This window comes from Hyperolius riggenbachi, chromosome 5 (assembly GCF_040937935.1).
Source record: "Hyperolius riggenbachi isolate aHypRig1 chromosome 5, aHypRig1.pri, whole genome shotgun sequence".
NCBI lineage: Eukaryota > Metazoa > Chordata > Amphibia > Anura > Hyperoliidae > Hyperolius > Hyperolius riggenbachi.
In genome coordinates, this window is record NC_090650.1 from 194,276,347 (window position 1) to 194,302,873 (window position 26,527).

Sequence of the window (26,527 nt, forward strand, 5' to 3'; positions counted from 1 at the left end):
TGTAAAAGTTTTGAAGCGCTGCGTAATATGTTGGCGCTTTATAAATACAATAACTAAATAAATATAAAATAAATAAATACATTTTAAATTTTACAAATGTTTACGATAGTGGTCTTTTAAGTTCTTACAAGCCTGGGAGCACAAATGAGAAATTTGGGGGAGTAGAGGAAGATTGTGAGGCTAGGTTCCCACTACAGCAGAAAACAGAGCATTTTTTGACCATTTTACAGCACTGTTAAACAGACAGGGAATGGTCCCTATTTTATAAATAGGAGCCATACTGTTAGGCTTGGTGGGCTTATTCTCCACCGTCAGCATGCAACACATAAGCTGACGTGAAGGAGGTACACACACCAGCACAAGGAATCAGGATATCCCCAGTTTAGTGGAGGAGAGGACTGACTCCAATAGGAGATTGTGGCGCACAGAGCCGGTGCAGATCCGAACAGCAACAAACAATACTTCGTGATAACGTCTCAGCGCAAAGTAGCGCTGAGCGCATAAACCAGAACTGAGGAGATCAGGACAGGTAGACAGAATGAACGCTTGCTTAACTAGCCACTACTTAGTGACAGCAAGCGTCCACAACAAGACAGACTGAAATGAGGCAGCCAATGCGTTGCAGCGATGGCGTGCCTCACAAAGACAGGACAGGATAGTCAGGAAATAGGAGGATCAAGATAAATGAACGTAACACAGACAAATATACAATAAGTATGTTTTCCTAGCGTATTACAATTACAGCTATCAATGAAACTATTTGTAACGTCTGACTAACATATGTATATATCGGCAATGAACCGATATATGACATAAGCAGGAACACTGACTAGGAATGGAGCAATACAGGGAACAGGACTCAGAAGGATTCGCTATCTCTTCGCAGAGATGAACGCAATCCACAAACAGAACCAGGAGCAGGATAACTAACTCAGCACGGGTGATCACGATATGCGCAAACTACCAAAACGCGCTGGAAAGCAAACTAACTGAATACAGGATACATACAGTTCGTGTACGTATACATCAGCAACACGATTTATCAACGTAACACGAATACAAGGAAAATAACAAAACGTGCAAGTATGCCATATATCGGCAATGAACCAATGTATGACACAAGACAAGCAAAGTAACAACTTCTAGAAAGAAGAGCAGAACTAGGAGGACTCGCTGACCCCTTCGCAGGAGTCAGCGCAGTCCACACAGACTAGGAACGAGGTGGGAGCCGCACAGAGTAACAGACAGAATCTGAGACTATGGTAGCCCATGGAGCATTGCAGGAAGCAGTTCTTTATACTGAGGTCATCCAATGGGAGCAGACATGCAGATTCCCACACAAGCGAATGGTAATTAATCACAGGCTGACAGCAGGAAAAGGCAGACAATGATATGCAGCCTGCAGGAAAGGGATTGCCACTCCATTGCAGCAGACAATGTTTGTTTACACAAAAGCATATTAAACTGTCATTAACTTCAGAGCGACTGCAGATGGAATCAGCAACTAGTTTAAGTGCAAACCAAACTATGCAAGCAAATGCATGTAATGACATCAGAACTGCTTGGGTTGCAATACCACTGCAGCCAGCAGTAAATGCTGCAGAAGCGATCGTGACACATACACACTTGTCAGTCTTCGGTAAGTAGACCGCACTCTGTGCTGACCGCGATAATCCCAGACAGGCAGATGCATTTCCCATATAGGCTATAGTTGAAACGCAGCCACCAGACCATAGTGGACACTTCACTGTCCACTCCTGCTGGCCGTACGTGGTTCGGCAGCAGATGGGAACCATGCCTTAGGCCACATACACACATCAGACCATAGTCTTTGGAAAATGAAAGATCACAGACCAATTTTACCCCCTTCCATGTAGTATGAGAGCCATACCTACACAGTCTATTCTATGGAGCTGAACTCCCCATCAGAAAAAAATCTTTGCAAGATGCTGCACACACAGATGCTGTACAGACACAAAAGATCAGTATCTGCAAAAGATCTGTTCCTGCAAAAGATCCGTTCCTGCAAAATGCATTCATAGTCTATGATATCTGCAGATCATCATACACACCTTGTTTAACTGACATTCATCTGCAGATCAGTTCCACCAGGATGGATTTTCAGATCTGCAGATGATTGTCTGATCTGCAGATGAATGTCAATTAAACAAGGTGTGTATGATGATCGGCAGATCTCATAGACTATGAATGCAATTTGCAGGAACAGATCTTTGGTAGGAACAGATCTTTTGCAGATACTGATCTTTTGTGTCTGTACAGCATCTGTGTGTGCAGCATCTTGCAAAGATTTTTTTCTGATGTGGAGTTCAGCTCCATAGAATAGACTGTGTAGGTATGGCTCTCGTACTACATGAAGGGTGGTAAGATTGGTCTGTGATCTTTCATTTTCCAAAGACTATAGTCTGGTGTGTGTATGAGGCTTTACTCCAGGATTTGGTCTTTTTAGGGGCTACTCGTAAGAAGTATGGAGACACTGAAGTGTTTCCAAATAAGCTTGTTTATAATTGAAATCATATATATCATACATTTGACTTCCTATCTGTTATGGATAGAATTGTGATAACCCAAGGTCCATATACACTGCAAGATTTTATCTGTCGAAATGACAGATGAACAATCATTCCAAGTGGCATTGTATAACCATCTTTGAGGCCTGGAACACACTACAAATCACTAGCACAATCGCTAGCGTTTTTAGTAGTGTTTTGTAAGTGATTTCCGGCACTTTTGGGAGCAATTTTAAAAAGTGTAAGCTTTTTGCCAGCGATTGTGTAGTGATTTGCGATTAGCGATTTTAATTCTGATTGGTCCTTTCAATGTAGCATCATTTTTTTTACAGTTTGCATGACCTGCGTTTGCGATTTTGCTAATTACAATCGCTACTGTGGAATTTGTTACATATATTTACATTGGCAGAGCATTTAGGGAAAGCGCTAACAATTTAAAGCGCTCCCTAAACACTCAAAAAAGTGCTCTAGTGGTTGCCAGCCCTTAAAGAGAAAGCAATAAACGATGGTTACAGATGGACAATGAATGATGATGCTCATGCATTTTGAAAGACCACCATGACTGATCTCATTGAATAAACTCCACATCACTCGTGTGTACAGATCTTGAAATGATCTTTCCACTTAAGTCTACAGAACTTCTATCTGCATTAGGCCTGAATGATAAATCGAATTTAAACCCAAATCATGATCACCAAGATCACGAATTCGGAATCGTCAAAGCGGTGATTTCCCGCAATGTTGTCATTTCAGCATGGGGGAAGCTTGAAGAAGTCGTTTCTAAGTCCTAAGTCCCAGCGTGTGCGGCCCGCAGCATTGGCAGCGTTGGACATACCGTCAGACACTAGTCCAACACTGTCCGTCCCCTATGGCTGTCTGCCAGCGCTTGTGCACGGCATACTTCCTGGTTCCTGTATGTCACATGACATACAAGAAGTATGCCGTGCATTAGAGTCTGCAGGAGGCGAAGTGGATAGACGGGCATCGCTGGACTCATGCTGGAAAGTATGTCTAGCACTGCTGCAGCTTGGGGGACAGGGGGGCACAGAGAGATATGAGCGGGCACAGAGGAGACACAGAGCTGACACTGAGAGAGACAGAGGAGATACAGAGTTGGCAGAGAGAGAGTCACAGGGGGGGCACAGAGAGAGACAGAGAGAGACTCAGAAGAGGGCACAGAGAGACAAAAGGGGCACAAAGAGAGACACAAAGGGGGCAATAGAGAGACCCAGAGGAGGCAGAGAGAGAGACACAGGGGGCACAAAGAGGGACACTGACAAAAGGGGCACACAGTGAGATACAGGAGACACAGAGGGGGCACAGAGAGACACAGAAGGGGCACAGAGAGAGACATAGCGTGGGCACAGAGAAAGACCCGGAGGGGGCACAGAGAGAAAAAAGGGGCACAAAGAGAAACACCTAAGGGGCAAAAAAGATCCTCAGAGGAGACAAAGGGTGCACAAAGAGAGACAGGGGGACAGAGAGGCACAGAGGGGGTACAAACAGGCACAGAGGGTGAACAAAGCTTGATCTGAAGGAAATTGTGAATCAAATTGAAATCGCAATTTCGAACAGAAATCAATCAATCCATTTTTTTCCTAAAATCGTTCAGGCCTAATCTGCATCCTTCTTCATTTAATGACCCTACCGTTGGCAATCGTCTTGCGGTCTATTGCTGTTGTCCACATCCCATTTCTAAATGTCTTTAGTAGAAAGATCTTGGAAACTTTGTTCATCGACATTTTCCAGTAATTCAGTCTTGCAGTGGGTACTTAGCTTAATTAAAGATATGTAATTAACATCAACAGCTTATAGTAATCGCAAATGTTACATATTTCATACAGCACACAGGGATTTTCTCCTTGATGCAATCCTAACAATATCTGCAGTAGCACCTCTTATCCACTACTGTGACATCATGTGTTAGAAAAATGTTTGACATTTTCTGTATAAACTATTTCAAGATCATTCAGTGCTTGTGTATTCATGCATGATTTATTTTTTTTATATATTTTAAGCAGCAGTCACAGGATAGTTGTTCAAGAGACAGTTTGGTCCATAGATTTGTGTACACATCATCTACACAAAGGTAAGAAGAATGCATTTTTAATGAAATGTTCAACCCCCCTCTCCAGGAACAAATGTTTTCCTAGATCTGTGTAGGTACTTCCAGAACTTGTTTTTGTTGATGCATACGTTTCTTGATTAGGTATTATCAAATAAGTCACTTGCAAAATACCTGGTCAGGGTCCCATACACTGGCTACTTCTTACTGTACAAACATTTATTGCAACAGGCTGCAATCTTCTCAGAAAGATTCAGTCAGTACAACCTCCAGTCCTTTCTTAGGCTAGAAACCCACTAGGAGAGCTTTTCTGAGTGCTTTGTGATTAGAAAAGCTCTAGCTAATGTAATGCTATGGGTGTGATCCCACTTGAGTGATGTGATTTTATAAAAATTCCCCATAGCATTGCATTACCAAGAGCTTTTTCAAATCACTCATGCTTACAAAGCGCTCCCAGTGGGTTTTTGGCCTTAAAGGGGCACTATGGTGACATTAATAAAAACTAAAAATAATGCTACAGGTAAATGGAAGCTCTGGGATTTTTGGAGTGAGTCTTCACATTCAAAGCTCCACAAAAAGAGAATGTAGCTTAAGGCCTGGAACCCACTGGTGTTGCTTTTCTAAGCCTTTTGTAAGCACTTGTGATTTGAAAAGCTCTTGCTAATGGAATGCTATGTGTGTGATCCCACGTAGCTTCAAATCAGAAGCGCTTACAATAGTGCTGCTAGTGGGTCCCATGCCTTAAGGTCAGTATGGCAGGCATTCAACTCGCTGATTGCCGCTATCAGATATCAGCTTGCCCTTCTACAAATACAACAATCTTAGGGCTAGAACCCACAAGGGCGATTTTGAGAGCATTTTAGGAGCGTTACAGAACGCTAGCGTTTTGCCAAAACGCTCAGCTAATGTAAATGGATGGGGCAACTTCCACTGGAGCGTTTGCGAAGTATATAAACGTTGGCGTAAACGCTCATCAAAACCTGCATGGAGCGATTTTGCTAGCATTTTAAAGTTACCACACACTGTAAAAAATTTAAAATTAATTGAAAGGACCAATCAGACTTTAAAACGCTAATCGCTAATCGCTACACAATCGCTGGCAAATTGATACACTTTGTAAAATCACTTCCTAAAACGCTCATGAAACCGCTGACAAACTGCTCATACAAAATGCTAGCGCTTGCGATTAGCAATAGCGTTTTGCAGTGGGTTCCAGGCCTTAAAGTGGTGATCTGATTTTAAATCGGCAGATCCAATCACTACTTCTTTATAAATAGCCCACTAAGAAAATTTAAATCTACAAAAAAAATGATATGTATGCCATTTCAGTTCATAGAAAAGGTCAATCTAATCTTGATGTTCATAAATACCATTAATTAATTTTACCAGGTAGCATTTCATATATGAGCTACCAGTCTCACATCATCAGGGAATTTTTTTTCTCCACTCCTCTATGCAGAATCTTTTCAGTTACTGTATGTGACGTCTTCACTTCCAAATGATCCCACAGCATCTTGGCCATACCAGAACCCTTCATTTATTTTTTAGGAATTCCTTTGTTAATTTACAGGAACACATCAGGGTCAGTCTAATGCTGCAGAGTCAGCTTTTGGCCATGCTTTAACTCCTAACTTTTCTCCTAGGAGATAATTTTTTGTCTTTTGTTTAAAATAAGTGAAAAAGTACTGTCAAAATTATTCTGAGTGTTTTCTTGCTTGCTGGTGTCTTAACAGACATTTTATTAAAAAGGTGGGAAAATATCACCTAGGAGAAAACTTAGGACAAAAGGTGAATTGAATAAGGGCTAATGTCTGAAATAATACTCAAACCACTTACCTTCAAGTTAACCCTTTCCACTCGTATGTCCCGCATAGCGGGACGTTGCGAATTTCCCGTTCCTGTAGTATTTCCCGCTATGCAGGACATTATTTCAGCGGCGGTTTGCAGGCACATCTGGCCCCCAGCAAAGCCCGATCTCTGTCCCCATGTTTAGTGGGCATGTAAGACTACATGCCCACACAGGTGGTACCCCCTCACCTAAGCCGGAAGTGCACATTCAGCGCTGGCAGGAAGTGGCAGAATCAATTCTGCATTTTTGTTGCTGATTGTTGCTGCTTCTCTGCAGGGTGTTTTTTGCAGTTTCCTGGCAGATTCCTGGCAAATTACTTCTTCCACAATCCTTGCTGATCCCTTGCAGGTTCTTTCTTGCAGATTCCGTGCAGATTCTTTGCAGATCCCTTGCAGGTTCTTTCTTGCAGATTCCTGGCAGATCCCTTGCAGGTTCCAGGTTATTTATTGAAGATTCCTTGCAGATTCCTTACAGAGCGGAGCAATGGCATCCTCTGCAGCAGGTAAAAGAAAAATGACAGCGGCTGAGGAGGGACAGCGGATCATGGAGGACAGCAGCACCGAATCAGATGTGCAGGATTCTGGTGATGACAGTGACTATACTGTCACTGATGATAATGATTATTGCTACAGTGATGACACTGATATTGATGAGGCTGATGAAGGTGAGGAAGCTGCTGAAAGTGGGGAGGGTGATGGTGATCACAGAAAATGGGCAAGCTTCTCTCCTACCAGTGACTGCTTGCTGCATAATTTTCCCTTTACTGTGTGTAATGCAGGGGTACAACTGCCTACAGCTAATGTTCCAGTGGGTTTTTTGAGCTTTTTTTTACACCGGCCCTATTACAAGAAATTATTAATGAAACAAATGATTACCGTATGCAAAAAGGAAGTTAGAAAATAAACCTCCTTCACCCAGATCCATCTGGAGGAGCTTGACTGACGTTACTATGCAGGAAATAAAGGCATACTTTGGAGTAATTCTTAGGATGGCACTGCAAGAAAGGGGATCTATCCAGGATTTTTTCTCAACTTGATGGATCAATTAAACCCCCTTTTTTTGGAGATATTTTTTCTTGTGAGCGATTTAGTCAGATTCATTGGCTGCTACATGTTTCTCCACCCATCAGTGGTCCTGAAGGCCCTCAAACTAGGGGTTAGAAGGTCAGGAACTTGACTGAGCATATGAAAGCATATGAAATAAAGATGCAAAAGTCTGTTTGTACCCCATAGGAATGTAGTAATTGATGAAAGCACAATTAGTTTCAAAGGAAGCAAGTGGGGGCCACAAGTGTTTTCTATGGCTGATTGTGAGACTGGATAGCTACCTCTTTGCATTTGAACCGTATTATGGATCAGCAACTACGGAAAGCTTGCCAAGGCCAGACTTGCCATTTTCAACTCGCATTGTCCTTCATCTTTGTACAAATCTGAAACAAGCCACTCCTGGACATGGATACCATTTATTTACAGATTGATTTTATACCAGTCACATATTGGCACAAGACTTACTAAAAGAAAAAAAATCACATAACTGGAAGGTCTACCAAGTGAAATAAAAAAATTGAAACTGAAGAGCTGTGAAGTTCGTGCTTGGAAACTTGACAGTGAAGAGGTGGTATTGGCATGGAAGGATAAGCGTATTATACACATGCTTAGCACTTTCTACCCTGCTACTACAACGACACAGCAGAGAAAAATGAAAGGTAGAGTGACTGAAAATGTTGAGAAGCCCACAGCAGTCGTAGAATATACTAAACACATGGGAGCGGTTGAACGATTTGATCCTTATACCAGTAGTTACTCTTTAAACAGGAAGTTACTGAAGTGGTGGAGGAGACCTTTTTTTGGTTGTTGGAGCTGGCAGTAGTGAATAGCTTCATAACTTACAACCAGTTGCATCCACATTAACCAAAGGATCATATCAGCTACCGCAAGAACCTAATTCTTGAGTTGGTTCGCGAACAACGAGCCTCTAGGCCTCAGCGGAGATATGGCCGCCCTTCTTCATTGGATGTGGAGGAGCGTCTAAATGGTATCCAGCATTTTATTGCTGATATGCCCAATCGAAACACCAAAGATTGCACAGTGTGCAGTGACAGGAAGACACCAGGTGGCAGGCGAAAAACCACCTATTATTGCGAAACTTGCTCACGCAAGCTAGGATTATTCAAAAACAAAAACTACAGTAGTCCCACTTATATCTGTAATAAAGCCACCGCATCCAATGTAAATCCAGAAGTACAAAGTTCCAGGTCAGCACACCATTTCAAAGTCAAGAAATTAGCAATTTATTGCTTCATGAGCACATATAAATGACAATTGTTTCGGGGTGTTATGATCATGTCTGCAGCATGTATTGTTGGCTGCAGTTTGACTGAAGACAAGCAGTTTTTGATGTCATTACATGCATTTGCTTGCATAGTTTGGTTTGCACTCAAACTAGTTGCTGACTCTATCTGCAGTCGCTCTGAAGTTAATGTCAGTTTAATATGCTTTTGTGTAAACAAACATTGTCTGCTGCAATGGGGTGGCAATCCCTTTCATGCAGGCTGCATATCATTGTCTGCCTTTTCCTGCTGTCAGCCTGTGATTAATTACCATTCACTTGTGTGGGAATCTGCAGGTCTGCTCCCATTGGATGACCTCAGTATAAAGAACTGCTTCCTGCAATGCTTCATGGGCTACCATAGTCTCAGATTCTGTCTGTTACTCTGCTCGTGCCCCACCTCGTTCCTAGTCCGTGTGGACTGCGCTGACTCCTGCGAAGGGGTCAGCGAGTCCTCCTAGTTCTGCTCTTGTTTCTAGAAGTTGTTACTTTGCTGGTCTTGTGTCATATATTGGTTCATCGCCAATATATACGCATACTTGCACATTTTGTTATTTTCCTTGTATTTGTGTTACGTTGATACATCAGTGTCGCTGATATATACGTACACGAACTGTTTATTTCCTGTGTTCAGTTAGTCAGCCTTCCAGCACGTTTTGGTAGGTTGCGCGTATCGTGATCACCCGTGATGAGTTAGTATCCTGCTCCTGGTTCTGTTTGTGGATTGCGTTCATCTCTGCGAGGAGATAACGAATCCTTCTGAATCCTGTCCTGTTACCGTTTGTGGATTGCGTTTATCTCTGCGAAGAGATAGCGAATCCTTCTGAGTCCTGTTCCCTGTATTGCTCCAGTGCTAGTCAGTGTTCCTGCTTATGTCATATATCGGTTCATTGCCAATATATACATATGTTAGTCAGACGTTACAAATAGTTTCATTGATAGTTGTAATTGTAATACGCTAGGAAAACATACTTATTGTATATTTGTCTGTGTTACGTTCATCTATCTTGATCCTCCTATATCCTGACTATCCTGTCCTGTCTTTGTGAGGCACGCCATCGCTGCAAGCATTGGCTGCCTCATTCCAGTCTGTCTTGTTGTGGACGCTTGCTGTCACTGAGTAGTGGCTGGTTAAGCAAGCGTTCATTCTGTCAACCTGTCCTGATCTCCTCAGTCCTGGTTTATGCGCTTAGCGCTACTTTGCGCTGAGACGTTATCACGAAAGTATTGTTTGTGGCTGTTCGAATCTGCACCGGCTCTGTGCACCACAATCTCCTATTGGAGTCAGTCCTCTCCTCCACTAAACTGGGGATATCCTGATTCCTTGTGCTGGTGTGTGTACCACCTTCACGTCAGCTTATGTGTTGTGTGCTGACTGTGGAGAATACACCTCCAAGCTTAACATTATGGTAGCCCCTTTACCAATCCCCATTGTGGGGGGGGGGGGGGGGGGGTTCCCAGCAAAAATGACACTGTTTGTTATGGTTCCTGTTCCTTTAAGAAATTTGAGAAGCTTAATTCTGAAACAGAAAATGAGTTTTTTTCTGAATGTACCAGGTTCCTGGCCAATCCCGAGCTCCAGGCTACTCCTGTTTCAACGTGGGCCCCCCAGCTAGTTTATGTTTTGTTTAAGGGAAGATTGTTCCAGTGGGCCTACGATGTCTTGGATCATACCAATTTAAAAGAGAGACCGCTGGAATTTCTAGCGTTTGTGATCCATAATTGGCTGTGCAAAACCGATTTGCCTAGCCCTTTTGATAAGCTCCTGGCAGCTTGTCAATCAGCTGCTCCTTCTACTGCTTACAAAAATAATCAGCAAGCAGATAATTGTTCTGATAACTTTTCTTCTGCTTTGAATAAATCACCTAAGGCAGCAGGGTCTAAAGCCAAACGTAAGCGCTCCAAAAGAAAAGCGTTACGATCAGCGGAGTCGTTGCCCTTAGCGACTGCGCATCAGATCTGTAATGAGACTCCGCCATTAGCAGATAATGAAATTCAGTCACCATTCAGGGGAGTCAAATGGACCTATGAAACTACTAATGAACTTTCATTGCTAGCCAGGGAAAATAAAAGTTCTTGTTTAAATGAATTATCTGAATATGATTATGAAGATATATTACAGAGTATTGAACAGATCAATTTATTCGTGCAGCAAGGGAAATTTGCATACACTACAGTTCAACACTTGCTACAGGTATTGGAGATCCTTAGGAATAAGAAATCGGCCAATCGCCTGCTAAATAACCCAATGTATGTTTCTGCCACAAACACATTTGCAAACTATGATCAGTCTGAATGCTCAGCTATTAAATATGCATGGGATCCTCCATTTGAGAAAGGAGAGATGGAAGCCCTGGTCTATGAATGGAAGAAAGATGCAAGTTCATTTTGTCAGTTTTACAGTGTAAAAAGTGAATTAGTATTGAATACATGCATTAAGTCGGCTTATAACCTAATAAAGACTGGTGTGTGTGGGTATGACTTTGTGGCTCCATTGATCGATGTGTGGAGAATGATTTTGGACGATTTTTATGCGATTCAATCAGTTGATACCAGGGAAGACACACTGTCAATTGGAGATTGTTCCACTTCCTCAGTTCCTGAGGACTCTCCTGCTTCAGCACCTTTGGCTGATTCAGCGAGTGATTCAGAGCTCCTGTTGTGTGAAATTGAAGTTCCTGTAATTCCACCCTGTACCATGGATAACTCAGTGTTACTTCCCAGTAAGACAGAAATTACTAATACTTCCGTAAAGGAATACTATCGATGTATGCATTTATTTTTAAATGCTGTATGTTGTAGCACACATTAGGACAAGTACTGGGAGCAATTTGATTCCTCACACAGCTGTTCCTCTCAGCTGTAAAATCCTCCGTCAGTTTTGGCGTCAGTGTTGGATACAAAATGTATCTAATACTGAGCTCCCAGAGGGCTAGACCATGTGTCTGCAAAGGGGAGATGCTATCAACTCCTCAGTTTATAGTTTAATGTTCACCTTGCTGAAAGAATCTTGTTGATATGGTGGTAAGGGGTTAAAGATTCTAGCAATGTGTGTTTATTATCTTTGCTTCTCTTGACTGATAAAGATACTAATAATGCTAATTGTAGACAGTGGTCTGCCCCTCTCAGCAGCTTGTAAAGTGGATGCAGCCTGGAGTGAATCACCTCAAGCAGGCAGCCTCTCTGAGTGTAAATACAGACTCTGGTATAGCTAGTTATATTCCAGCAATATTCCAGCTCATTTAGTTACCTGTTACCACCTCAGATCAGCCTATTTCTCCTCATGTCTGCTGCATGCTGTGAGTGACACAGTGAAATATATTTGTGAGCTGTGTGACAGAGTAACCAAGCAGCTCAGGGTGACCCAAACTACTATGAGCTGTGTGAGAAATGAATTTTTAAGCAGGGATAGTGAGAGAGAGACCTGGGTGAATAAATAAAGTGCCCTTAGCACTAGTGGTAATGTGTACACTAATATAGAGTATTAAAAAAAAGTCGTTTCAATCGATAGTACTCCTTTAACCTTGCCCTGCACAAATTTCTCAGCAGAGGACCCAGAGGTCCTGCTGACTTCTGAGTCCAGCCTAGCCAGTACTCATGAGTCTTTGTTCAGTGAAACAGACATTAGAAAATCTTTGCCTGCCTCTGCAAACACTTCTGTAGAATTTACCTGTGTTAATAAAGTTCAACTCCTGTCTGATCCAGCAGATGCCAATAGATGCACTACATTAGTTTCTGAGTCCCAGCAATCCTGTCTAGAAACCTCAGAACCCCAGCATCTGAATTTCCCAATTTTACAATTTAATAGTGATTCAGATGCACAAACATTGTGTCTTGATCTTCCTGTCTCTACACCTCGCTCTAGTTTCGTGAATAGCTCAGAGCATCTGCTATGTGAACCTGAAATCGTAGAATTATTACCTTGTTCAGAAAATGTTCCAGTAAATTTGCCCTGTACCATGAATTGTGCAGTAGATCTTCCCAATGAAGCTCAGGTCACAGAATCATTATGCTGTCCAGCAGGTGCTTCCATGGTTTTGCCCTGCGATATGGCCTGTTCAGTGATCCTGTCCAGTGAAGCTGTGGTCGCAGAGTCTTATGCTTCACCCAGTACTTTGGATATTTCAGATCCTCTAGTAGAGGAGTCTGAGACACTGCTTACTTCAGTGGGTGTTGCAGTAGTATTCACTTGTTTAGCAGCTGTTTTGGAATTACAGTCTGCTCTAATAAAACTTGATGAATCTCTGCCCAGTAAAGCAGAAGCTATTGAAACATTGTCTTTGTCAGCAAGCGTTTTTGATACCTTGCCCTGTACACAGTCTGATTTAGTTAAAGATGTTGAGTCCTTCTCTGATATCACAGTAGTCAGGGAACTTCAGCCCTGTCCTCTGAATGTTTCAGAAGTATTGCCCTGTAACATGGATAATTCTGACTCGCTGGAAAAAGTAATAGAAATCTCAGAATTTCAGTCCGGGTTAATGAGTGTTTCTGAAACCCAGCCCTGTATCCTGGAAAATTCTGGTTCTCTGGCCGGTGTGGCAGAAGTTCCAGAGTCCCCTTCCTGTCCAGTGAGTTCCTCAGTTTTGCCTAGTTCAGTGGGGATTGCTGCAATACTGACTTGTTTTGCAGCCCTTCATGAGCTCCAATCCAGTGTATTTGATGAGTCTCTGTCTAGTCCAGAAGAAGTTATGGGAACCCTGTCTAGTTCGGTGCATACATCAGAAGATTTGTCCTGTCTTGTAAATGCCCCTGAACATGATTTGTTAATAACCTTGCTGGAATCAGAGACATCTAAGTCTGATCCTGCATTTTTTAGTGAGAATCCAGTAACTGTGAAGTCTAGTCATGATGATTTTTTGTCCAGTCCTGGTTTCGGTCCTATCTTGCCTGACTTTGAGGTTCGCAGTTCCTTGACATGCCCAGAAGTCTCTCTTGTGCCGGTGTGCCCAGATGTGCTTCGTATGCCAGAGTGCCCAAGTGTGTCTGTGTTAGCGTGCTCACATGCTTCCCTAATGGAGACATGTTCTGATGTTGCCGGTTGGCCTGCATGCCCGGAGATGGTTCTGGTCCCTAAAAGCCCTGATCTTGATGTTTGTCCTTGTGACCCTGACTCTAGAGTTGCCCTGGGTTCCATAGGGGTTCTTGATAGTTCTCCATGTGAGCCTAAGGGGCGTTCTGACCTGTGGGGATCTCTTTGGAGTTTCCAAGTGTTCTGGGAGATCTCTGAGGAAACTTGTCCTGGTACCTTGGACTGGTTCAACAGTGGGTTTTGTGTTGGTAAGGACAGTTCCGGTGGGCATTGCAAAGGCTTTGGCGTTTTTGGACAGTCCCTGGAAGGCGGTGGGTATCGCTCAGAGAGTTTCTGGGGGCTTTTTTCTGGAAGTCGTGGTTCTGATGGGTGTCACACTGAGGCTTGTAGTGCTGACGGGCATGGTTCTGTAGGTTCTGGTTCTGATGGGTCCAGTCTTGTGGGGACTGATTCTGGAATTTGGTCTTGCCGGGCTGTCCCGGTCATCATGAATTATCAGTCAGATTGTTTTGTTGGGAATTTCAGTTTTGAAAAGCGTCTGGTATCCGCTTTTAGGGGGGGGGGGTAATGTTATGATCATGTCTGCAGCATGTATTGTTGGCTGCAGTTTGACTGAAGACAAGCAGTTTTTGATGTCACTACATGCATTTGCTTGCATAGTTTGGTTTGCACTCAAACTAGTTGCTGACTCTATCTGCAGTCGCTCTGAAGTTAATGTCAGTTTAATATGCTTTTGTGTAAACAAACATTGTCTGCTGCAATGGGGTGGCAATCCCTTTCATGCAGGCTGCATATCATTGTCTGCCTTTTCCTGCTGTCAGCCTGTGATTAATTACCATTCACTTGTGTGGGAATCTGCAGGTCTGCTCCCATTGGATGACCTCAGTATAAAGAACTGCTTCCTGCAATGCTTCATGGGCTACCATAGTCTCAGATTCTGTCTGTTACTCTGCTCGTGCCCCACCTCGTTCCTAGTCCGTGTGGACTGCGCTGACTCCTGCGAAGGGGTCAGCGAGTCCTCCTAGTTCTGCTCTTGTTTCTAGAAGTTGTTACTTTGCTGGTCTTGTGTCATATATTGGTTCATCGCCAATATATACGCATACTTGCACATTTTGTTATTTTCCTTGTATTTGTGTTACGTTGATACATCAGTGTCGCTGATATATACGTACACGAACTGTTTATTTCCTGTGTTCAGTTAGTCAGCCTTCCAGCACGTTTTGGTAGGTTGCGCGTATCGTGATCACCCGTGCTGACTTAGTATTCCTAGTCAGTGTTCCTGCTTATGTCATATATCGGTTCATTGCCAATATATACATATGTTAGTCAGACGTTACAAATAGTTTCATTGATAGTTGTAATTGTAATACGCTAGGAAAACATACTTATTGTATATTTGTCTGTGTTACGTTCATCTATCTTGATCCTCCTATATCCTGACTATCCTGTCCTGTCTTTGTGAGGCACGCCATCGCTGCAAGCATTGGCTGCCTCATTCCAGTCTGTCTTGTTGTGGACGCTTGCTGTCACTGAGTAGTGGCTGGTTAAGCAAGCATTCATTCTGTCAACCTGTCCTGATCTCCTCAGTCCTGGTTTATGCGCTTAGCGCTACTTTGCGCTGAGACGTTATCACGAAAGTATTGTTTGTGGCTGTTCGGATCTGCACCGGCTCTGTGCACCACAATCTCCTATTGGAGTCAGTCCTCTCCTCCACTAAACTGGGGATATCCTGATTCCTTGTGCTGGTGTGTGTACCTCCTTCATGTCAGCTTATGTGTTGTGTGCTGACTGTGGAGAATACACCTCCAAGCTTAACACGGGGCCACAGCGGGTCCCCTTCTTCAGATAGTGCAAACAAACATACTAGGGGTGGGACGACGAATCCTGCGAATCCACAAATCCCTCGAATATTAGGAAATATTCGAGATTCGTGGATTCGAATCCCGACGCCATTTTTTCACTACACGAATCCGCCGAATCCCGACGCTGCATCGCCGCGCATCCGCCGCTCGCACTCGTCCTCCTCCGACCCCCCCCCCCCCCCGCGCGCGCCTCCTCCGCCCGCCCGCATACTGTATCAACTCACCTATCCATAGCGGAGCGCAGAGCGGCAGACCTCTCGCTGACTTCCTGGTTCCCCCTAGTGACCGGCTATTACAATGACGTCATCAGTAAGAGCCGGTCCGGCCACTAGAGGGAACAATTTCTCCAAGATGATCCGTCACAGCTCTTTTAATCAGAAGATTATTTTATTGGATCATAAAAATACAAACATTAAAGCTGCATAGTGGCATAGCCACTATGCAGCTTTAATGTTTGTATTTTTATGATCCAATAAAATAATCTTCTGATTAAAAGAGCTGTGCCGGATCATCTTGGAGAAATTGTACGCTATACCCTGTGGGTACAGGGGTGGATCCGCTGCACGCCCATTCCCCGACATCGCTAGTGTGCGGTCTCATACATCCTTGTGGTTACTAGAGAGAACAGGGAAGTAACGAAGAGGTCTGCCGCTCTGCGCTCCACGGGAAATGTGAGTAGATTCTTATGCAGGGGTGAGCGGAGGAGGCACGGGGGACGGAGGGGGCCGTGGGGGGGTTGGCGGTAAGCGGAGGAGGCACGGGGGGGGGGGGTTCTACCTACCGGACACTATCCTTACCTACCTACCTACAGGCCGCTATACCTACCTAAAGGCCTCCTATGCGTACCTACCTACCTACCTAAAGGACCCTATACCTACCTAAAGGCCCCTATACCTACCTACCTACCTACCTACCTACCTAAAGGCCCCTATACATACCTACCTACCTACCTACAGGCCACTATACCTACCTACAGGCCTCAATACCTACCTACCTACCTACCTACAGGCCGCTATACCCACCTACCTACAGGCCCCTATACCTACCTACCTACCGGCCACTATCCTTACCTACCTACCTACAGGCCGCTATACCTACCTACCTACCTACAGGCCGCTATACTTACCTACCTACAGGCCCCTATACCTACCTAAAGGCCCCCTATACGTACCTACCTACCTAAAGGCCTCTATACCTACCTAAAGGCCCCTATACCTACCTACAGGCCTCAATACCTACCTACCTACCCACCTACCTACAGGCCCCCTATACGTACCTACCTACCTAAAGGCACCTATACCTGCCTACCTACATACCTACCTATACTTAAGGCCCTATACCCTGCTACCTATACTGAAGGTCCCTTTACCTACCTACCTACCTAAAGGCCCCTATACCTACCTACCTACATACCTACCTATACTTAAGGCCCTATACCCTGCTACCTATACTGAAGGTCCCTTTACCTACCTACCTACCTACCTACCTAAAGGCCCCTATACCTACCTACCTACATACCTACCTATACTTAAGGCCCTATACCCTGCTACCTATACTGAAGGTCCCTTTACCTACCTACCTAAAGGCTCCTATACCTACCTACATACCTACCTATAATTGAGGCCCTATACCCTGCTACCTATACTGAAGGTCCCTTTACCTACCTACCTAAAGGCCCCTATACCTACCTACCTACCACCTACCTATACTTAAGGCCCTATACCCTGCTACCTATATTGAAGGTCCCTTTACCTACCTACCTACCTACCTACCTACCTACCTATACTGAAGGCACATGTACCTTACTACCTATACTGAAGGCCTCTATACCTAGCTACCTACCTATACTGAAGGCACATATACCCTGCTACCTATACTGAAGGCACATATACCCTGCTACCTATACTGAAGGCCCCTATACCTAGTTGCCTACCAATACTGAAAGCACATGTACTGTGCTACCTATACTGAAGGCCCCTATACCTTGCTACCGATACAGAAGGCACATGTACCTTGCTATCGATACTGAAGGCCTCTATACCCTGCTACCTACCTATACTGAAGGCACATATACCCTGCTACCTATACTGAAGGCCCATATACCCTGCTACCTATACTGAAAGCCCATATACCTTGCTACCTATACTGAAGGCCCATATACCCTGCTACCTATACTGAAGGCCCATATACCCTGCTACCTATACTGAAGGCCCATATACCCTGCTACCTATACTGCAGGCCCCTATACCTTGCTACCTATACTGAAAGCTACCAATATTGAAGGCACCCATACCTAGCTAGCTATACTGAAGGCACCTTTACCTCGCTACCTATGCCTGTGTACCTATACTGCGGGCAACTATACCACGGATCGCACAATTCTTATGTGCAGGATTCGTTAGATTCGGGATTCTAAAGGTTCGAGATATTCGAGAACCTTTTTAGATTCGGATCCGGATTCGGATTCGAAGAAATTGTGGATTCGTCCCATCCCTAATGTATACCATAAACATATTGTACCAAAGGGGTTAAGTAATATCATGACTAGATTCACAACTACCATTGCTATATACACATGTTGCTCAGTCATTACGCGTCACCATGGATCTGGAAGCCTGACAGATTCTGAGAGAACTGTGCCTGCCATGCCTAGAGGCAGCACCCTCCATGGAGGATGACACTGCCCCTGGTGTTTTTCACCATCCGCTGTTGCCAGCTCAACCACCATTTCATCGCTCAACCATCAATTACATAGATGGCAAAAACATCCCATTAAGGAGGGGACTCGTGTAGCTCCTGCTCAGGCTCCATCCCTGACTCCTGTGCAGGTAACCGTGGTAGCCACAGACACTTCTTGGAGTCACCAGGGAAGTCCCAGGGAACACCCCTCGGCATCCCTGAACATACTAGCGCTATTGGTTGGGCCGGAAGGGGGAGTGACCATGAGCCAAGAGATCCCGGATCAGCAAAATTAAATAAATAAAACTGAGCAACCAGCTGCATTGGTCAATACTGATAGTGTGCAGCCGTGCAAAACCTCAGCAGTGCGCGCTATGATTGAATAACTCCACTGTCATAAGTGTGGTGTGTCAGATGCAGTGGCAACCCAAATATGTTCCTCAGCCCCACATTGGACTTTGCAAAGGCCTTTCACACTGTTCCCCACAATAGCCTGGTGCAAAAGCTGAGGATATAGGGACTAGGAGAAAATGTGCGTATATGGATAGAATTGCTAGAAGAATAGAGGCGCCAGCAGGATAAAATAATCTAAAAACTTTAAAATTGCTTGGGAGGCAGTGGTGGACTTATTTCCAAGAAGCAGACACAATAGCTGTCAGTTCGAATAAATAAATGTATTGTATACTCTCCATCTTTATTCGAGCTGACAGCTATTGTGTCTGCTTCTTGGAGGTAAGTCCACCACTGCCTCCCAAGCAAATTTTTAAAGTTTTTAGATTATTTTATCCTGCTAGCGCCTCTGTTCTTCTAGCAATTATATTGTGTCCACCCTGGGTGGAGGGGTGACCTACCTCCTTTTTTCCGATCTACAGAGAGCGACTTCTTAATCCTGAGTGACGACAGGTCTAATCTCCTCACCAAAGAGTTAAATATCAGGTATGTAAGTGGCTGACTCAGTCCTGACTCAGACAGGAAGTGACTACAGTGTGTCCCTCACTGATAAGAAATTCCAACTATAAAACACTTTCCTAGCAGAAAATGGCTTCTGAGCGATAGAAAGAGATAAAAAGGGGAATTTCTTATCAGTGAGTCAGGACTAAGTCAGCCACTTACATACCTGATATTTAACTCTTTCAGACAGAGAAAGAAAAAAAGGAACACAGCATAGTTATTTGTGTGCTTGGCACTGTACATACACATGTCTATCTCATCATGTCACATGTCACTTCGGGTATCCTTTAAGGATAATTGACCCAGGCCTTGTACCGTCTATCGTCTAACCCTGGATCAACTGGGATATGTGTGGGTTCAGGATGGTGTGTTTTTTTTTTGGGGGGGGGGGCTCTGGTTGAACTTGTTGGATGGATGTCTTTTGTTAACCAACCTAACTATGTAACTATACAGGTATGTGGATGGGAGGCAAAGACTTCAAGATAGAATACAAATATGTGATAACATTTGGAACCTTCAGATACAGATGTAAATGAATAAAGGATAAGCTGTAGTATTCTTTACTTAGTTTAGATTGTTTAGACAGTGTAACAATGGCATTTAAACTGTAGCACCCGTTAGTCAATGGAACAGTTTCCATTCATGTGAGTTTCCCAATGCGAAGCGGCACAATGCGTAGTGGGGGAAATTATGGATAGCATGCTGCAGATTTCCGCTTCACGCATCAAAGCCCTCATTGCTGCTAAAAGGAAGCTGCATGACCTCGCCTCCGGTTGCAGGGGAATGCGAGGCAATGTGGCTATCGCCTCGCATCCCAAATGCCAGTGGAAACAGGCCCATAGTCCGTTCCCTATCCCTGTGCGTGTATTTTCCCCTAATCCATGCATCCTCAGCTTATGCATGTCACAGAGTGGGAAAAAGTGTTACAGTAAAAGTATACCATGTCTGTTGCTTTCCCAAGATGTTGATGTGAAATGAGATTATGCTCTGCTAAATAATTTTGTATAGCTTAGGATACCCTTTAAACAGTTTATAGGCAACTGCTTTCAGTTTTGCTAAGCAGTAAAACAGACCATAAATATCTGTTTTATGCTCAAGTGTGAACACAGCTTAGTTCGTTAGGTATTCTGTGATCTTTAGTTTCACTACATGTTTGCGCTTTTTTTTACTCATGTATACTTAAAGAGAACCTGTACTGAGTAAAATTATTTAAAATAAACACATGAGGTAACTTCAAATGAACATTACATAGTTACCTTGCCATCAGTTCCTCTCAGAAGCTCACCATTTTCTTCTGACAATAATCCCTTCCAGTTCTGACAACATTTTGTCAGAACTGAAATATATCAGTTGCTGTCAGTTATATATCAGTTGCTGTCAGTTACAGCTGAGAGGAGAACTGATGTGTCCATGTTTCCCTATGGCTCAAGTGGGCGATGTTACAGTTTAACAGTATGCTGACCAGGAAGCTGTTATGGTGTAATGACCATTTTCAAAATGGAGGACGGAGAATTCCATTGATCACAGTGGACAAACAGGACGCAGGAGAGGAAAAATAGATTGAGGAGTAGAGTACACAGGATGTAAGTATGACTTGTGTATGTTTATTTTGACTTTTAATGTACAGTTCAGGTTTTCTTTAAGCTATCTGTAAATAGTGCACTATCATTAAAGGACACCCGAGGTGAAAATAAACGAATGAAATAATTGTACCTATCCTCCTCCTCCTAAAAATGACTTTTTAAGATATTCCACAGTTTTGTTATAGAGTTAAATCTACTTTTCAAGTTTTTACTGTTTTATTGTTTTTGCTCAATGATACATTAATTGAAGTATGCTTTAAGGCCTAGTGCACACCAGAGCGTTTCCGCTGCGGTTTGCGATCCGCCTGCGGGTGCGGATCCACTAGGGTAATGTATTTCAATGGGCTGGTGCACACCAGAGCGGGAGGCGTTTTGCAGAAACGCATACTCCCGGGCTGCTGCAGATTTTGGATTGCGGATGAGTTTCTGCCTCAATGTTAAGTATAGGAAAACCGCTCTGAAAAACGGCACTTCAGAGCGGTTTGCCAGGCGTTTTTTGTTACAGTAGCTGTTCAGTAACAGCTTTACTGTAACAATACATGAAATCTACTACACCAAAACCGCTACACAAAACCGCATAACGCTAGCTGAAACGCTGCAGAAAAATAAGAAAAAGCGTTTCAAAATCTGCTAGCATTTTGCGGATCTGCTAGCGATTTTTGGTGTGCACCAGGCCTTAGAGCTTAAATCTTTGAACTATTGCTCTAAGAAGCCATTTACTGCTAGGAAAGTGTTTTATAGTTGTAATTTCTTATCAGTAAGGGTCACACTGTAGTCTGACCCAGTCCTGACTCAGAAAAGAACTGCCACTTACATACCTGATGTTTAACTCTTTCAGGCAGAGAAAGAGAAAAAAAAGGAACACCGCCTAGTTATTTATGTGCCTCGCACTGTACATACACATGTCTATCTCATCATGTCATATGTCACCCCGGGTATCCTTTAATGAACACCTTTTTCACTGCAACTAGTGGTTATGTGGTTAATATTCATGCAAACCTGTGACACACTCCTTATATTTGGTTAATGCAGATACAGTCCCATCATGCTGTAGATGCATTTCTGTTAAGCTTAATCAAGTCCAAGACAATTTCATTTATCCATATTGGCCTTTTTTATATTTAGAATAATTGATCCAGCGTAAATATTTACCCATATTGGCTCAATTTCTTTACTCATAAACAGGGGGTAGAGACTCTATCAGACAGAATAGTACTATCTGTATGACATCTTCATTTTTCCTGCACTGCAAGAATCCTTAAGATTCCAAATGAAATACAGCATAAGGCAAAAATCTCTGTGAACAGTCACAAGGATTTTGTGAGAAAACGCGGAAAAGCCGCCGCATGTGCCAAGAGCAAGGCGGCTGACTCCGCGTCCAACGCGGTGGTTTGCACGCATAGACACGCGTCAGGTAGTATGGTGGAATGCGGAAAAGCCGCCGCATGTCCTGACAGCAAAGCGTCTGTTTCCGTGTCCAACGCGGCAGTTTGCATGCAGCAGCAGCGTGCGCTTGGTGTGGCTGGGTCTGTTAGTGCACATAGGCAGATGGAGAGCTACGCGCGCGCGGGCCTGAACTCAGGACCTTTATACCAGCAGGGGAAGTGTCAGCTGATCAGGAAGATCAGCTGATTCCTGCTGGACTCATGATTGGCTGAATGGCTCGGGCGGGGTGGCAGAGTCCAGCAACTATATTCTGCTGCTTGTCAGTTGCTGGTTGTTCTGCCATTGCTAACACTTACGTGAAGGCACACAGACCATAGTCAGATCCTTACAGTGTGTTTGAACTAGGTGGACCTGGGAATTCACACTTAGCCAGATTCTGTTGATAGCTTAAAGTACTAATTGAATTGTATTATTTGTTAGACCAGTTCCAGGGTGTTGAGATCAAGGCCCTCACACCCCAGACTAGGAATACTGTGTATCTTCTGTGTATTCTCTAGCATAGTTCCAGGGTGTTGAGATCAAGGCCCTCACACCCAAGATTAAGGAACTGTATTGTCTTTGTGTTATATTCCAGACTAGTTCCAGGGTGTTGATGATCACGGAACTCACACCCAAGACTAGGGAATTGTATTATCATTTATGTTATGCTCCAGACTAGTTCCAGGGTGTTGTGACTACGGATCTCACACCCAAGACTAGGATTCTGCTACTACTGTATTACGTTAGCCCAGTTCAGGGCAAGACCTTATATCAGCAGCAGGGCTTCTCGGTCCCTCACTCAGGGGTCCACAGGCTACAGGAATATCACCCACAGTCAGGGGTGAATTCCTCAGGAGTTTTAGGCCGCCAGCTCCTCTGGTGGTCTTCACTCAGAGTTGTTACTGTTGCACCAAACACTTACACTCTCTCAGGTGTCTAGAGGATAGACATATCTGATTATTGACGATTCCGCAGATCCTCAATAATCGGGTATATCTGTATTCTTGGGGATACTGCGGATCGCCAAGGATCAGATTCTCTCTCTGGTTGCTGACACCGATCGTTACAGAATGGCAGACTGAACCCAAATGGACGCACTGTATAGCCATGTTGAAGTCCTGACCACCGCGGTAAACCAACTTTCCGCGGCAGTTTTGAACCAACAGACCCAGATATGTCAGATATTTGGAGCTATTCAAGAACTTCAGTCAGCTGTGAACTCAGTGCGATCTCCTCTAGTTACGGACATCCGTATGTCCGTGCCTGAAAAATTTTCTGGCGACAAATCTGACTTTCGGAACTTTAGAAATAGAGTGTTATCATACTTTGAGTTAAGGCCTAATTCGTCTGGAACCGAGGCACAGAGAATTACGTTCATTAAGACTCTGTTGTCAGGGGATTCCCAGACCTGGGCATACGGTCTTCCTATTGGGCATCAGGCCCTGACCTCGATCGATGAATTTTTTAAGGCTATGGCTATGATTTACGATGACCCAGACATCGCCTCGACTTTTGAACGGAATCTCAGGCTTCTGCGTCAGGGCAAAGGTCCGGTGGAGTATTATGCTGCAGAGTTTAGGAGGTGGGCAGTCTCGGCTAGATGGGACGCATTCGCCCTAGACTGTTTTTTGGCCAGATTGTCAGATACTATTCATGAGGTAATGATAGGCCATCCTGAGCCCGAATCATTGGATGAGGCAATCTCTTTGGCCATACAGATAGATCGCCGTTTGCGTCACCAGAGACAGGTTCGTGGTAGAGTGGCCAGAAGGTCTATCTTACACGACTCTTCTCGGTCTCCCTCACCTCCAGGCGAACCTATGCAGATTGGGTACACAAGGTTGAGTCTGAGGGAAAAGAGTCGCAGGAGCCCAAAGAGGAACGCTTTACATGGTTCCACTAGGCCAGAGAAATGCTATCGCCTAGGTTTAGTCAAAACCATAGGTGAGCAGGGTTCATCCCTGAACGATGGTCGGCTGATCCTTCCTTGTTCGGTTACGTGGAAAGGTCGGACCAAGTCCGCAGAAGCCATGGTGGACTCGGGTTCGTCAGCGAACCTCATAGATTATGATTTTGCCAAAAGTCTGGGGATACCGTTATCTGCACCCAACCAGCAAATTTCGGTCACTGCAGTGGATGACTCTCCATTGCGCAGTGCCCAGTTTCTTTCCTAGACCCCCCTGCTGTCATGTTGTTTAGGGGCATTGCATGAAGAGAGTTTACAGTTCCTGGTCCTGCCGATGAAAGGCTCTGCTGTTGTTCTCGGTATGCCCTGGTTGCAACTTCACTCTCCGCGGATTGACTGGGCTTCAGGACAGCTACTGAACTGGTCAGCCCATTGTCATGAGCACTGTTTGAAGAAGGGTGAGGTGGATAAAACCAAGATACAGGTCGCAGGAAAGGCAGGACAGTGTACAGATATTTTTAATGGTTCCGGTTCCTCACGGTTACCTCTCATGCATAAATCTGATAGCAAAAGCCCCAAAGCAGATGCTTTTAGACAGGGGTTTTGGGCCCAAAACCATTCTACCACCGAAAAGACAGGCTGACAAGAAATCATTTTCTGTATCCCTGCCCGGGTCAGCGCTGCATGTGGATTCCACTCCCTCCCTCCCTGGGTTGATTGATGGCCGGCCTGAGTATGAGATAAAGAGGAAATTCTCTAACTTACATCCTGGAAAGCCAGGAAGGAGATGTCCGGAGTCCACTCCTCAGGGGGGGGGGGGGGGGTACTGTGAGAAAACGTGGAAAAGCCGCCGCATGTGCCAAGAGCAAGGCGGCTGACTCCGCGTCCAACGCGGCGGTTTGCACGCATAGACATGCGTCAGGTAGTATGGTGGAATGCAGAAAAGCCGCCGCATGTCCTGACAGCAAAGCAGCTGTTTCCGCGTCCAACGCGGCGGTTTGCATGCAGCAGCGTGCGCTTGGTGTGGCTGGGTCTGTTAGTGCACATAGGCAGATGGAGAGCTACGCGCGCGCGGGCCTGAACTCAGGACCTTTATACCAGCAGGGGAAGTGTCAGCTGATCAGGAAGATCAGCTGATTCCTGCAGGACTCATGATTGGCTGAATGGCTCGGGCGGGGCGGCAGAGTCCAGAAACTATATATTCTGCTGCTTGTCAGTTGCTGGTTGTTCTGCCATTGCTAACACTTACGTGAAGGCACACAGACCATAGTCAGATCCTTACAGTGTGTTTGAACTAGGTGGACCTGGGAATTTACACTTAGCCAGATTCTGTTGATAGCTTAAAGTACTAATTGAATTGTATTATTTGTTAGACCAGTTCCAGGGTGTTGAGATCAAGGCCCTCACACCCCAGACTAGGAATACTGTGTATCTTCTGTGTATTCTCTAGCATAGTTCCAGTGTGTTGAGATCAAGGCCCTCACACCCAAGATTAGGGAACTGTATTGTCTTTGTGTTATATTCCAGACTAGTTCCAGGGTGTTGATGATCACGGAACTCACACCCAAGACTAGGGAATTGTATTATCATTTATGTTATGCTCCAGACTAGTTCCAGGGTGTTGTGACTACGGATCTCACACCCAAGACTAGGATTCTGCTACTACTGTATTACGTTAGCCCAGTTCAGGGCAAGATCTTATATCAGCAGCAGGGCTTCCTGCAGCCCCAGCCTCGGTCCCTCACTCAGGGGTCCACAGGCTACAGGAATATCACCCACAGTCAGGGGTGAATTCCTCAGGAGTTTTAGGCCGCCAGCTCCTCTGGTGGTCTTCACTCAGAGTTGTTACTGTTGCACCAAACACTTACACTCTCTCAGGTGTATAGAGGTTAGACATATCTGATTATTGACGATTCCGCAGATCCTCAATATTCGGGTATATCTGTATTCTTGGGGATACTGTGGATCGCCAAGGATCAGATTCTGTCTCTGGTTGCTGACACCGATCGTTACAGATTTTTGATAATTTGCCAAACTGTCACTGCATGTGTGAAAATCTTAGTGAATACTTTAAGAAAAATAATTACCACATGTGGAGTAATGGATCGCACATGAATTTTTTCCCCAACAGTTCTTAGTGAATTCAGCTCAAAGTTATTAAGACATTTGGTGATCCTACCTTTCCATTTTAGTTCATTTAGCTGCTGTAGGTGTTCTCCAGAGACCATAACAAACCAGAATTAGATTTTTTTTCTCATTAAGTTTATGATGACCCATCAAACCAAGAATTCTTGTTTAGCTAAACAGAGACAGATTTGAGCA

General features: G+C 44.3%; 1 protein-coding gene across 2 annotated transcripts in view; it reads left to right on the forward strand.

The window, feature by feature from the left end:
• Nucleotides 1–26,527, forward strand: part of SPMIP7 (sperm microtubule inner protein 7) — a 119,402-nt gene that overhangs the window by 28,051 nt on the left and 64,824 nt on the right. Inside the window, exon 3 of one of the 2 annotated variants that reach the window (XM_068236517.1) lies at nucleotides 4,547–4,617. In XM_068236517.1, coding sequence (XP_068092618.1) covers nucleotides 4,547–4,617 — 71 coding nt within the window. The remainder of the gene's footprint in view (nucleotides 1–4,546; nucleotides 4,618–26,527) is intronic. The other variant, XM_068236518.1, reaches the window with a different exon arrangement.